This window comes from Struthio camelus, chromosome 9, assembly GCF_040807025.1.
Source record: "Struthio camelus isolate bStrCam1 chromosome 9, bStrCam1.hap1, whole genome shotgun sequence".
Classification (NCBI taxonomy): domain Eukaryota; kingdom Metazoa; phylum Chordata; class Aves; order Struthioniformes; family Struthionidae; genus Struthio; species Struthio camelus.
This window is the reverse complement of record NC_090950.1, coordinates 21,163,145-21,178,053: the sequence shown is the minus strand read 5'-3', so window position 1 is coordinate 21,178,053 and position 14,909 is coordinate 21,163,145. Positions and strand designations below refer to the sequence as shown.

At 52.1% G+C, this 14,909-nt stretch overlaps 1 protein-coding gene across 3 annotated transcripts; it reads right to left on the bottom strand.

Moving 5' to 3' along the window:
* Window positions 1–1,447: 1,447 nt before the first annotated feature.
* Window positions 1,448–7,487, bottom strand: DYNLT2B (dynein light chain Tctex-type 2B). Of its 3 annotated transcripts, none has more exons than XM_068954383.1 (5): window positions 7,371–7,487; window positions 6,319–6,452; window positions 4,785–4,854; window positions 2,967–3,030; window positions 1,448–1,893 (listed from the first exon to the last, which is right to left on the bottom strand). In XM_068954383.1, the coding sequence occupies exons 1-5, from the start codon at window positions 7,436–7,438 to the stop codon at window positions 1,846–1,848; spliced, it is 384 nt and encodes a 127-aa protein (XP_068810484.1). In that variant the 5' UTR covers window positions 7,439–7,487; the 3' UTR covers window positions 1,448–1,845. The 3 variants fall into 3 exon arrangements, with proteins under 3 accessions (XP_068810484.1, XP_068810485.1, XP_068810486.1); XM_068954384.1 differs by lacking the exon at window positions 1,448–1,893 and adding an exon at window positions 1,972–2,125 and having other exon boundaries at window positions 7,371–7,470; XM_068954385.1 differs by lacking the exon at window positions 1,448–1,893 and adding an exon at window positions 2,178–2,347 and having other exon boundaries at window positions 7,371–7,470.
* Between the last annotated feature and the right edge of the window lie 7,422 nt (window positions 7,488–14,909).

Genomic DNA, 14,909 nt, shown 5'->3' with positions numbered 1-14,909 from the left:
CGAAGCCACAACGGTGCTTTCATTACAGCTTTTCATAGTGTGCTGCACTGCAGGATACTTTGTGCTCACTGCAAAGGCTTAAGAATACCAGTCCCCATTGCTTCAGCAACTGTTTGGTTTTTCTTGAGGGAAAAGGTAGCATCAGGTATCCAGCACAGACTACCATAGAGCTACTACAGCTGATATTAGCTACATCTCAATTATCGCAGAATTAAACCGATGTTCTGTAAAATGTCTTTGTGAAGCAGCCATTAAAAAAAAAAGGCTCCCACCCACAAAAATAGAGCAAGTGGAATGTGGAAACCATGACATATCACTGTTACTTGATAAAAATATATTAACACAGAAGTCTGGGGTTATTTGTCACTTCCCGGCAAATGTTTTTATTGGGTTGTTTCATGTTCACCAGACTTGCACTCTCAGGTTCACACAGAGCCTGAACAGTGCCCTGGCATCATCTCTGCAGCTTTCTTAGCTTGTTACAGCCACAAGTAGCAGTAAAACAACAGGGAAATCACGATCAGTAGGCCATTAGAGGAAAATTAGATGAACGTGCTTTCAAACAAACATATTACAGAAACAGGAATGTGCTAGTTCCAGGATTGTACGCAAGAGAATGGTTCCAAAAGATGAATCATAATTTGTTATTTTTGGGCTTTCTAAGAGTGGCACAGATAGCAGGATGCTCTCTATAACAGTTGGGGAAGGTAGCATTCAGGCTTCATCTCACCCAGCTTTAGCAGTCTAAAAGTCCAGGTGAAACTGTTCATCTATGCTTCCTCCTCAGTGAGTGAAAAGACAAAGCTGGCATCACCATAGAGCAATTTGTCCCACCTGAAGATGGGCATCTAAGATGCGTTCTTGTGGCGCTCTGCTCTCTCAGGAACAGAGTACTCCCGCTTTTGGGCAGATAAGAGACTTTAATGCTCCTTTTCTAAATTTACAGTAGCAAAACAAACATTCCTTTCGAGGCTAGAGCTCTTAACCAATTTGGACACGGAGCATTCACCTTTGCAACCCAAATGGCTGCACAGAAGCAAAGACAAAAAACACTGCCATATTTACTGAACTTGGCAATGGGATAACTCGGCAGTGTCAACAGGCGCCAAAGTGCACTGACCAAATGAGGAGTTACAGTAGAGAGGAGTATCAGCAGACAGTGGGTGGGCAGGCTATTGGCCTAGCCTAGTGTTATAAATACCTCGTCTTCCTAGAAATTAGTATAATCTCTGTGACACTTAGCTGGGGTTGACAGCACAATTCTCACAGTAGCCGCGGGCACAAATTTGGATAACCAGAATATAAGGTCAGCTTTATGGATTAGTTTACAAGGAATCCTCAGAAAATGATTAACTGAGAAGCACACATAAGCATTCAAGGCTGGTACATTTGGTAGAGTGGAAGAAATAGGGACAAATGGTAGTGTAAAGTGTAAACACACGGGACAAAAAGTAAATATATACATTTATTATGTTACATTTATTATAAATATTTCATTCACCTCAGAAAATTAACAAAAAAACAACGGAACCCTTTCAAGACAAAAGCTGGATTTATCTTGGAAACACTGGCTCTTAGCAATATGCTTTTTTAGAACAAAGCCAATCCACTTCATATAAAACGAAGGGTGATTTAAATAAAGGACATAATAATAATGTGTTTAAAGCTATATTGATATCAACAAGGAATAAGGGATGTCGTAGTGTAACAGGTGTAGGATGTGCTTTGCAGAGCTGTACTTTGTTACTCTAAAGGAAGGACATGGTGCTTTACAGTACGTTAACAAAAAAATACCCTAAAATATCCCCTCCTCTCCCCAGTCCTTTTGTGCAACCTTTACCATCTTCAATAGTAGAAACAGCCAAACGCAGCTACCACACAGAACAGGCTATCCTGGAGAAAAACAGGGGAAGGCTCTGCATTAATAAAGACAAACTCTTTGCTAGCCTAATTGAAACATAGCTAACATTTAGATCTGAACATTAAAAATTGTTAATAACCTTATACTGCCATATATTGCAAGTCTTTTAGTCAGCGTCTTACTCACCTCAGGTCTGTCTCTCTCAATGCCAAAAGAGCCTCAGTTTACTCCTTTCAAACACCCAAAGCTGTCAATGTGCTGTTTCTGTGTGGACTCAAAAGCGTCTCAGTTTTGTCAGAGCTGAATAGCTTATCCCTTGTCTCCTGCCTTCACCTCTCCAGGACCCTAAGCTGAGTGTCCCTCTGGGCTCCACCTGGAGGGTGTTCTCAGAACATCTTTCCTAATACAGGATCCGCATGCATTGCTGTGGCGGGTCCCACCATATTCTCAACTGCAGCTCAAGAAAGAGGCAACGATGATCCAGGACTGCGTAAAGCACGAAAAATCTCTGTTGCAATCTCCAAAAGCCAGTCTGGGGGAATGCCCTAACCACCAAAGAGCAATGCTCCTGCTTGTAGCCTCTAGTTCATGAAGAGCATGTTCTGCTTCCTGAACAGTACATAGCCTGGCACCTTAGAGCACTGTCTAGAAAATGAGAGCAGAGTCTGAATCCTTTCAGAGACAATTTAACCTGGAAAGTGCTCTAACCATGGAGACAGGACAGTAAGAAGGTTTGAAAAGAAAACCTTGACTTTTCCTCAGTCCTGGATTCTAGCCAGACTCTTCTACAGGTGTTCAGCAAAGCATTTAAGACTTACGTTTCATCATTTCCAGTGCTTCTGCTTCCCATCTGTAAAACTGGGGTGACTATACTGACTTTTGTACAGTACTGTGATCTACTCAAGGAATTAGTTTTACCGTATTGGGTATTATAGCTATGTACGTTTTGTGAATGAGGACGTACATCATACTCTTCTGACACAGTGCTAATTCCTTCCAAATGGTCTAGCGGTTGCCTTTATGTGTTCCATATTATAAGATCGCTATCTGTCACACAAGAAGCAGTAGCTTTATACTTCCCCATGGTAAAAGAGCCAATACTTACATTCATAAAAACATCATGAGCATAGCTGTCAGTGTCAGCATCCCAGAAACATCGTGCAGCCATGCTAGACAGAGGAGACAGAGCAAAGCCGTTATCCACAGAGTCCATGAGTAAGGACCTAAGGGATCACAGATACTTTCCCTGGAAAGCAACCCGTGCTTCCCTTAAAGGGAACTGGAAGCACTTCCTGAATCCTGAGCCTAGATCCCTACTGCTGAATTCCACCACATATTGTACCCCCTCTGTATACTGATCAAGCTCCATCTCCTAACTCATCGGCTGTCAACCCTGCCACCTCCGCCGTGCAGCAGTGAGGTCTTGAAACCTCACTGCTCCAGTGCTTAAGAATCTTTTTAACTTCTGGCCTATGCGTATCGGTAGCTAAGTTAGGCTACTTGTTCTTGTCCTTCACCAGCAGCACCCTTGCGGAGTGTACTCCCGATTTATTTATAGGTCGCTATCGTATTGCTTGGCAGCCTTTGCGTTCCTAGATTGCGAGCTCAGCTCTCCCAGCCTTTTCACATGTAGGCTCTCTGCCCTCTGACCATTCTGGTGGCTCTTTTCTGCGTCTGCTTCAGATGTCTAACGGCACTGACACTCCCCTTTCTCTACAGGAATTGCCCAGCTCTTTGTCTGCCCCAATCAGTCTCAGCTGACAAGCTCCCCATTTGCCGTGCGGCAAATTGTTCCTAGTCTCGACACGTATGACTTATTTCTATTGTTGAATTTCATCCTTTTTCTATTACTTTAGCCCTCAGGGTCATCCTTCTTTTCTGTCCAACATTCCAGTCTTCCTCTGGAAAGTCTTAGTTATCCGACGTTTTGTACCAAGGGTATTAGTGATTATGGTTTAATCTAGCCTCCTGCCTATTGCAAACTGGAGAATTTCCCCAGCTGCTCCTTACAATCCATGTTGCTCGGCTTGATGTTTCAAATCAGACCATCTCATTGAACCGTTCACTGTGGTACAGTGCCTTTGGAGTAGTCTGCCTGCAGACGGACATTGCTGGCAAAAGCCTGAACAGCAGGTACAGGTGTTCCTGCCCGACCTTCAGAACATTGAAGCAGCAGATCTGATTACTGCTCTGCTGTACTTATCTTCTACTCAAGCACCCAGGTACAATAACAAAGATAAGCCCAGCAGACAAGGCACATACACCTCATGGGCTGTTCCCTTTTGTTTTCTCCTTACTCAGCAGTAATGGAAAGCTACAACCACTACAGCAGCAAAGAGGAATGCTTATTTCTGGCTGCAGGCATCCGGGGCTAGATTTCAAGTGCTTAGCCGCCACAGTTGAGACTAAATTTCCATGACAGTACAGCACAGGGATTATAGAAATTTATACTTCTGAAAAAATGCTTATTTGGGGGAGATTAAATGGAAATGGAGTACTTACGGAAATCAAACCTTAAATCAGGATTTAGACACAAGTGAGTTACCATGGCTCTTGTGCACCAGCAGGGCCTCGATAACAGACTGGATGCATGCTCTACTCCATCAGGAATATAAGGTAAAATGTCTTCCTGTAACACTCCTCACAATTGCTCCTCAGCATTTTTCCTTGCTAAGAACCACCATACACTCAATTATCATAGCTCAACTGACTCATAGTAACTCAATTAGCCACAGTAGGGAAATTGTGTCTCTAAGCCCTCACTTGCGTAAAGCCATTTAAAGAGAAAAGAAAGTGCTTTACATTTTAGCCCCTGCAGAGATGTTTTTGTATCTAGGAAAGTCAGGAGCAGTTCCCAAAGGGAAAAAAACCATACACACACAACAAAAGCAATAGAAATGCAATTAGAACAGGCAGAACTTACTTTACTCCTTCTCCTCTCTGTTCTCCAATCACAACCTGCACAACCATTTTGTATCTGTCAAATCCCTCATCTGGGGAAAAAAAAGTGAGAACAACTTCAAACTCTATACTTATTTGAAATATGATAACCACATAACAGGACACAGACAGCTAAAGATTTCTGTTTACAAAACAGAGTCCTATACAACATAAACTACAGCATTCCAGTTCTATTCCAGTAAAGTAGAACACTAAAGTATTCCAGTTCTACAACTTTAAACACTTGAAAATAGGGAGAGAATGTCAATAAGGCTGCCACCACCAGACAAAATCCAATTTAAACAAATTGGCCTATTTTAAAACTGTTCTGATTCAAAGAAATTGTAAAGATTTTTCTGCCGCATAGGAAATTTCTTTGGCTTCAGAGCTGGGATAAAACGCCACATAAAAGCATATGCAGGTTTAAGTCACACGTCTGCAGAAATATGTGGTTCTTTCACTATTGCAAAGGAATACCTTTGTGACACAGGCCAGATCCAGTCAGGCCACGACAATGTTCCAGAAGACAAATCAGAATAAGCACATTTAAAATAAAATAAACATCCTAATGCCTTTATCTTCAACAAAGTAGTGTCCTGGGAAGACTCCAGCGCACTGTTTCCACTGGAAAATTGAACACAACATGCTAGATCTGATAACATCCACCACGTAAAGGCCTATCAGAGATGGCGGCTGGAACAACAGCCACACCAGGCCAGTCTTGCTTCAGGCTATTGTGAGTGTGTGTACAGACCTCTGAAGCCAAGCTCTGCGCATATTAGCGTGGCATCAACACATACTGGGACTACAGCTGCTGCTCATTTAAAGATAGATGCATAACTCTGGGAGAAGCGAATGCATGGAGCCTGCGTGGAGGGTGACGGTATTTCTCTACGATTGCTGCACACCAGCCCCCAGCAGATGGAGCACCAGCCTGTCCCCAGAAAAACTGAACAAATGATGCCAATTCATATTTCTGTGCTTGTGCCAGCACTGAGCGCAGGAAACACCTACTGGATCCTGAAGCAAGTTTTTGCACACAAAACTGTTAGAGGGCATCCAGCACAGCACCACTAGTGCCTTTAGCCAGTGATGCAGGGCTGCATTCACATGCCTCCTTGACTGATTGCACTACTAACTCTCTCTCCCTTCACTGCTCCTGTTGGGCATTGTTCTGATCTCCCTGCTCTTCCATTCTGATCTAATTTACAGCAAAAAAACCCAACCCGGCCTAATTCTGTTTATTGAAGCAAGAGGCAAATAAGCATCACTTATCCTTTCCTCTAATACATCTTATTTCTCTCTGGAATCTGTCCAAGAGTGACGTCCCACACTAGCCACTCCATATGAAAACAGATTTGTCTGTTCCTCTAGGCGAGGAACATATGTATATAGGCCAGACTGTTTCATAACACTAGACTGGAGTCAGTCAATGCTGCAGGAATAAGTTTCAATAACAGAGATGGAAAGAGGGATACAATAAGGAAAGAAAAAACATCCCCAGTAAACCTCCTTACCTTTCAGTCGATCTTTGATCATCTCTGATAAGGATTTGGTAAGTTGAGGCATTTCTTCTGGGATGTACTGTACATTGGTTAACTTCTCCTTCAGTATTGCATGGATACATTCTTTTACAGTAGAAGATTTAAATCTAACAGGGCAAAAACCAGCAACAAAAGGCCCAGAAAGTTCACACAATATAAAGAAACATAGATACATGAAAGTTAACTTTTCCCAGATGGGATTATTAAAAATAACAAAAAAAAAAACCATAGAAGAAAAGGCCAGCTAAAACGGGGTTACTTAGTCAACCTTGCCACCAGCCAGAGGCAACCATTAGCACAGGTGCTAACCGCCCCCCTGCCATTCTGGTCAGTGTATGGGATGCCCCATACATCCTCCTTGCTCCCCATATGCACCCCCCCCCCCTTCTGCTGGTATAAAACATGTTCTGTGAGCCCAGGAAACCTGACACCCCACTCCTGCCCACGCAGTCCTATACCACCAGCCCCCCAGACCCAACATCCCCACCCCTGCCCCCCCCGAGCCCCCCTGCCCCACATCCCCCCAGACCCAACATCCCCACCCCTGCCCCCCCTACCCCACATCCCCCCCAGACCCAACATCCCCACCCCTGCCCCCCCGAGCCCCCCTACCCCATATCCCCCCAGACCCAACATCCCCACCCCTGCCCCCCCCGAGCCCCCCTGCCCCACATCCCCCCAGACCCAACATCCCCACCCCTGCCCCCCCTACCCCACATCCCCCCAGACCCAACATCCCCACCCCTGCCTCCCCCGAACACCCCTACCCCACATCCCCCCAGACCCAACATCCCCACCCCTGCCCCCCCTACCCCACATCCCCCCAGACTCAACATCCCCACCCCTTCCCCCCCGAGTCCCCCTACCCCACATCCCCCCAGATCCAACAACCCCACCCCTGCCCCCCAGCCCCACACCTCCACCCCACACCCCCAGGGCCCCCAACTTCTCCACTCCGCCCCACACACCCAGAGGCCCCCAGCCCCAGCCCCAGCCCCAGCCCCAGCCCCAGCCAGGCCGCCCACCGGCGCTGGAAGCCGGGCCGCAGGCTGTACGTGTTCCCGGCCTCACCCTCCGGGCCCAGCTCGCCCATGGCGACCGGCCCCTACCCCACCCCGCCCGGCGTTGGTTACCTGGCAACCAGCGCCACTTCCGCCTCGCGCTCCCGTCCCCTCCCTCTTCCGGCGCGTCACGCAGCGTCAGCCCGCGTCACGGCGCCGCTTCCCGCCTTGGGGGGCTGCAGTGACACTGGGGGGCCCGGGGTGGGGGGCAGCCCCACACAGCCGGGGTGGGGGTGGAAGGGCAGGCCCTGGGGTGGGGGGCAGCCCCACACAGCCCGGGGAGGGGGTGGAAGGGCAGGCCCTAGGGTGGGGGGCAGGCCCTGGGGTGGGGGGCAGCCCCACACAGCCCGGGGAGGGGGTGGAAGGGCAGGCCCTGGGATGGGGGGCAGGCCCTGGGATGGGGGGCAGCCCCACACAGCCGGGGTGGGGGTGGAAGGGCAGGCCCTGGGATGGAGGGCAGGCCCTGGGATGGGGGGCAGCCCCACACAGCCGGGGTGGGGGTGGAAGGGCAGGCCCTGGGATGGGGGGCAGGCCCTGGGATGGGGGGCAGCCCCACACAGCCGGGGTGGGGGTGGAAGGGCAGGCCCTGGGATGGAGGGCAGGCCCTGGGGTGGGGGGCAGCCCCACACAGCCCGGGGAGGGGTGGAAGGGCAGGCCCTGGGATGGGGGGCAGGCCCTGGGGTGGGGGGCAGCCCCACACAGCGCAGGGTGGGGGTGGAAGGGCAGGCCCTGGGATGGGGGGCAGCCCCACACAGCCGGGGTGGGGGTGGAAGGGCAGGCCCTGGGGTGGGGGGCAGCCCCACACAGCCCGGGGAGGGGGTGGAAGGGCAGGCCCTAGGGTGGGGGGCAGGCCCTGGGGTGGGGGGCAGCCCCACACAGCCCGGGGAGGGGGTGGAAGGGCAGGCCCTGGGATGGGGGGCAGGCCCTGGGATGGGGGGCAGCCCCACACAGCCGGGGTGGGGGTGGAAGGGCAGGCCCTGGGATGGGGGGCAGGCCCTGGGGTGGGGGGCAGCCCCACACAGCCCGGGGAGGGGTGGAAGGGCAGGCCCTGGGATGGGGGGCAGGCCCTGGGGTGGGGGGCAGCCCCACACAGCGCAGGGTGGGGGTGGAAGGGCAGGCCCTGGGATGGGGGGCAGCCCCACACAGCCCGGGGAGGGGGTGGAAGGGCAGGCCCTGGGATGGAGGGCAGGCCCTGGGATGGGGGGCAGCCCCACACAGCCCGGGGAGGGGGTGGAAGGGCAGGCCCTGGGATGGAGGGCAGGCCCACACAGCCCGGGGAGGGGGTGGAAGGGCAGGCCCTGGGATGGAGGGCAGGCCCACACAGCCCGGGGAGGGGGTGGAAGGGCAGGCCCTGGGATGGGGGGCAGCCCCACACAGCCCGGGGAGGGGTGGAAGGGCAGGCCCTGGGATGGGGGGCAGGCCCTGGGGTGGGGGGCAGCCCCACACAGCCCAGGGTGGGGGTGGAAGGGCAGGCCCTGGGATGGGGGGCAGCCCCACACAGCCCGGGGAGGGGGTGGAAGGGCAGGCCCTGGGATGGAGGGCAGGCCCTGGGATGGGGGGCAGCCCCACACAGCCCGGGGTGGGGGTGGAAGGGCAGGCCCTGGGATGGAGGGCAGGCCCTGGGATGGGGGGCAGCCCCACACAGCCCAGGGTGGGGGTGGAAGGGCAGGCCCTGGGATGGGGGGCAGGCCCTGGGATGGGGCTGGTGTGAGAGTTCGGTACAGCAGCTTGTTCTGGAGCGGCCCGCTCTGCCCTCGCAGCTCCACGCGGTGCAAACGCACCTGCTTTGCGGCAGGGCTGTGCCATAGCAGAGCCTGTTTGGGTGTGGGGGTGGTGGTTTGTTTTTGACAGCTATATTTTATTGTTGTAAAGAAATAGTTCAATGGTTCTATTATTCGGGAAGTCGAATGTGCCCGAAGTGCTGATGGTGAAAGATACGGCCTCCTGCTCGTCAGCCAGGAAGAGATCTTCACGTATCTCATACTTCACCTGTGCTCTGTTGAAACCCAGATAGCACTGATGTCCGTACCCAAATTCCGCCGCAAGACTTAAAAGTCTGAGCTGCTGCTCCCTCCCTCGCTGTGGCAAAAGACACGGTGGCTTTCAGTGGCTTGTGTTTGTGGTGTCCGTACCAGCAGGACAGAGAAGTTCCTAGTGCGTTAGTGGGAACTGACACACGCGCATATATTTGCAAGACCAGCTCTTCAGTTGGACAGAAGCAGTCTGTTGGTTTCTCAGCACTAAGTGTGCAGCTCCAGCCCTCGAGCGCTGCTCACGATGCCCGGTGTCCTACAAGGGTAGAGGGGTGCTGCTCTGACCATGTCTGACCAAGCAAGACAGAAGAAAACAAACACTGAAGTCATTGTTATAAAGCATACTTCCCTCATCCTTGCCTTTGGGCTTTTGCACACAGTGTGACTGTGCTCCTTTCCTGTATTTGGGCTGTGCATCCCAATCCTTCAGCACAGAGGTCCCGGCCTGTTTTGTCCTCTTACCCTAATGTCTAAGGCCAGCCATGGGTTTTGCTCCAGGAAGTGAACTCTTAAAGACGGGCGTAAAATTCCTGTTTTCAAATAACTAGATATCTCACACCTGCCACCAACTGTATGCTCTTCCTTGTCCACAGCTGCTTTCTGTCCCAAAGGCGGCTGGCATATAACAGCTTGTGACACAGTCATCTTCTGAGAAGCTCACATCCTGCTTCCTCTTTTGTTTATCTTGATACAGCAATCACTTCGATCAAGTTTCCTACATGCAGTTGGTGACACTGCTCAGAAAAGCCTCCGAGTGCTCACCCAGGTTAGAATGGAAACAGCGCTAAAATGCAGCCGGCTCTGGGGTGGAGCATGTTGTGGCAGCTTAGAGTGCCCTGGAGGGCAGGAGGAAACAAACTTCACCTCCTGAAGCTGGTGTTAGACTGGCCAAGACGGAGACTGCGGGGAGGCTGCAAGTCCAAGAAGTGGTGCTCAGCCCTGTGGATGCTGTGATGGAGGCCAGTCCCCGCAGACCGGGCTGCAGGGCCGCTTTGTCTTGCGGGCACCCTGGCAGCTGTCTGGGTGCGCGTGGTGCAGCCTTTCCTTGACGTCTCTTGATGGAAGTGCGTGTCTCATGACCAAACCCACGCTTTTCCCCACCAAATAACGACTAATGCTCATCCCCTCTGTTGGCCGGGGAGCTGGGGCCGTGATTGCTGCTGAAACGCAGCTCCCTCAGTCATGAGTAGGGCGCGGGGGAAAAATGCACGGGACAAGTGGGTGAGAGCAGGTCGTCCTACGGGGCAGAGCCAGCACCAGGGGGACTCCCAGGAAAGGGGGATTGGGCTCCTGCAGCCAGGAGGGCATTGGGGACCGTGGGTCTCTCCCCAGTAATTGATACCTCATGGAGCTTGGACCTCTACAATCCTGGAGGGGAAGAGGGCTGAAAATTTCAGAGGGGGAGATGCTCTTTGGAGTGGCAGGAATTTAGTCTGGTGTGTCTGTAAGGGAGTGTGTTGCTCGGGTCCTGGAGATGAGTTGGGTTGCTGTGGGCTGGAGTTGGAGGTCTGGCACACGTTAAAGCTTTTAAAGACTTCATTAAGGGTATCTGCCTTTCCCAGAGTGAACGCTTGCTTTACTTTCAAGAATCAGCACCAAAAATTGTTTGGTCCATACAAGAAGTTGCACAGAGGGCCAGGGAAGTACTTCTGCAGTTTTTCCAAGGGCAGGAGGAGAAATGGGCTGGTAGAATCTGTGAGGAGCTTTCCGAGAGGGCAGCCACATGGGTTAACGCACTGTCTGCGAGCACGGATGGATCCTGGCTTGCGCTTGGTCCTGCTGCAAAACCCCTCTGAGCGCAGATGGGCTACTGAGATCCTGAGCAGCAAGAGCTTTTGATTTCCATAGGATCTGGGTGCTTCAGCATCATTTCCTAGAAATGATCTGTCAGAGCCCTTAGTACAGTTGGTCTGGGCCTCTGCGCTGTCGATAAGCAGAAATGCCAACCTACCTTTCCTTGCTGAAGCCAGCGACTACCTCTTGTGGCACGTACATACAGCACCTTGCACAGTGCACCTTCACCAGCAGTGCAGGTGATTCATCATAATTACAATTACCATGCTAAGGCCCTGCAAATTTCCGTTTGGTAAAAGTAAAAGAACAATTTAATGCCCTAACGTCAACTTAATTTCTCCGCTTAGCTGGTGTTTACTCACTCTAACCCTACCCCGACACCCACTGGGGCTGGTGATCCAGTGTGGGTTAGAGCTGCCTGGGTTCGTTTCCCTGCAGGGTCAGGCGTATCTTATGCAAATCTTTTGCACAGGTCCTCCTAATTTCCGAGAAATATCTGAAAGACCTCAAGCACTTTCTGCATTTGATTGCAGACACTATTAACCATTTCCTGTTCTTGCCCCAGCCACTCTTGCTTGCTGCCTGATTCCGACCCATGGATGTGAATTCAGTTAAAAAGTTTGGGGGGGGGGCACATTGCACGCCTATGGGTTTCTCTTCCTCAGTATCTTTTTGTGGTAACTTACATTTCCCTCCTCATTTGGGATTCTTTTTTTTTTTTTTTTCCTGGGGGTCAAGGACACATAGGTCTTGGCTTCAGCTGGCCACATCCAAGGTGTCTGGTCATCGCATTCTTGTTCGTTGTCCAAGATTTCGGTGCTCCTTAAATACCCCAGATAATTTTAAGCCGTTTTGGGACCGACCCTAGACACTTTGACCTGACCACCCAGAGTGTTGCTGGCTGCTGCAGGGTGCAAGCTGAACGCCCCGACGGTGATTGCTGCAGGGAGACCGGGGTTCGGCAGGACCCTTGCCCTGGCACTAGGGCTCCAGCCCTCCCTGGTCCTTGCCAGGGCTGTTGCAGGCAGCTGCAGCTGGCGGACAGGGCGTGTGATTTTATATCGAAACAGGATACTGTCCTGTGCAGCGGCAGGCTGGGCAGGCGCCTCGGCTGGCCTTGTGTGCACTTTCATGGCCAGCAGAGCTGCTGGCCATGCTGGGGCAGTTTCTTGTTGCTGAAAAGGGACTTTTGTGCTGAAATAAAAGGGGGCAAAATGTGCTTGCTGAAGTTCTTGCATCTTAGCTTTGAGGAGCAGACTGAGTTTTTCACGTCTTCCTCTTTCTGCTTCCTTTTTAGCCCTTCTCTCTTTCAGTGGCCAAGTAGAAAATGGCACAGGAGAAAAAGGACTGCCCCATGCAGTCAGCCACATTCTAGCTCAAAGACAGATAAATTGGTTTTTAAAGCGTCAATGGATTTTTTTTAGTTTGAACACTTACTTTCCTCCCGCGGCATCCTGCTCTCACTGTCCCCCTCTGCCTGGCCCTTTCCCGGCCGGGCTTAGCCCCTCGACACTGCACCCCCTCCCTGCTATCCCAGCATTTCAGCCGCAGCGCCGAGGGCCTTGCTAGGGGCAGGATTTTCTCATTGCCTCTTTTTAATGAGCCCAATTCGTGCTACTTCCAATGACCCTGTAGGTTTGGCTGTTGCGGTTTAAATCAGGTAGCAGCGGGAAGCAGGGCTGGCCTGGGGAAAAAAATCTCCTTTCTGGCTGCTTTGTTAACCCCTAAACGTGCAATCCACTTGGTTTGGGCTGAAAGGGATTCGCCGGCATGAGCGGGGAGCATTACGAGAGCACGGGTCCCGGCCTGCCTGTGCTTATTCCTCATCGCTATGTTTGAGGGCCACGTGGAGAAGGGGGGGCGGCAGGATCTCCCTGCAGCCGGTGCCGGGGCTTCAGCCTCTTGGGTTTGTGCCGGCGTTGGGCTGTTTTCCTTCAGCTGGAGAGCCGCGCGTCTCGCTTCTCCCCGCAGCTGCAGCTGCGTGCGCTTCGGTGCAGCAAGACTGATCTTTACTTGGCTTTTTTCTTTCTTTCTATTTTTTTCTCTCAAGCAAGAAAGGGTGAAAAAACACAAAACTGTTCTCGCTCTTGCAGCGGAGCAAGCTTTCCATCAGCACTCTGCTGGAGAGCTCCCGGCTCGCCTGCGCCTGCGGTTTCTTCTGAGCACGCCGGCGGTTCTGCACGCTCACCTGCGCTTCCTGGCTGGGTAGCGGGCCTCATCCTGCGTCCCTGGACTTCACCTGAGTCAAAGGGCATCCAGGGTTAAATCAATGAAAATGCAGCCTCTGTGTTAAATTGATGCTGGGGGAAGAGCTGGGAGTCAACCAGGGTCAGAGAAGCAACTGGCAAAAATATGGGGTGCGCTGGTGCCGGTGCCGGCACTGAGCGGGCAGGTGAGCCCGGCCACGACGGTGGCTCCTTGGCGGGTGGCTCCGTCAAGGCACGAGCCTGGCACGAGGCTCGCCTGGCACCAAAAAAGCACGTTTTCTGTTCCTGCCTTCCTTCCGCAGAACCGGCGCTTTCCCCGTTCCCGCGGCTCTGGGACACACCGCGTTGAAGGGCGCTGCGGGAAAGGCTCGGCTCTCGGCCTCGGGGTCTTTCCCGGTGAGGCGCTCTTCCCAGCATGCGTCAACAAAATTCTGCATTTCAGTCTAAACTTAGCAGTTGTTGTTTTCTAGTGGACACGCCGCCTTCCCCGCCCCGGATAACAACAATCCCCTTACGCTTCATTTTGAGCGTGTGTTGGAAAGTGTGAGCAATCGCGTTATGATTTTAGTCAGAGACGGGTGCCAGCCCCAGATGCAGGGTGACGGCGCGGGGCCCGTGCAGCGCAGGGATGATGAGCCAGTTTTTCCTGCCAATCCCTAACTCGGCGAGATGCAATCTCTGTGGTAATACCTGTCACATCTTCCACCACTAGAAACCAAAACATTTTGCAAGTGCTAAATAACCCTCTCCACACCCATCAGAGCTGCGTGGTGTCATCACCTCCTTTTTTGGAGAGGGTAAAACAAGCTGTGAAAGGTTTTCTCCAGGCCAGGCAAGAGGTGGTAGCAGAACCGGGCAGGGAGCCCAGGGCTTACAGTCCCACAGCTCGGCATTGCCGTCGGAATTGGGATCGCGAGGTCCCATCTCTCCGGGGCCTTTGGGCACGGAGCTGGGGGTTATTCTAGGAGCTCCTGGCCAAAAATCTGTGAAGTCCAAAAGTTCATATAAAATTGCTTAGACATGTTCATAGAAGAAACATCCAATGAGGGTTTTTAAACTCACAAATGCTACTTTTGGCTGAGCTGCTGGAGGCAAGAGGGAAAAGTCTCACTGCACATGGCCTGTTCAGACTCTTCTCCTTCACCAGCTCCGTTCCGGAGACAGGACACTGATGTCTCTGCTCCAGCTCAATCCCTGGCACTGCCCTCCGCCTCTCCAAGGGGCTTAGTTGGCAGGACTGGCTGAATTATTTTTCATTTTTGCGTGTCGTCTGGGCAGAGGAGAAGTGTCAGTGTGGGGCCCTTGGTGGGGGTTTTCATAAAGCTCACGGCAAGCTCCTGTGCATGACTGAGCAGAGTGCGGCTGAGATGGGGGCTGAGGAGGTCTCCAAAGGGAAGAGGGTTGGGGTGCCCCAACGATGCTGTGGTTTTGGAGGCACGAAGCCTCTGGGAGGAAAAGCCTCCTTGGGA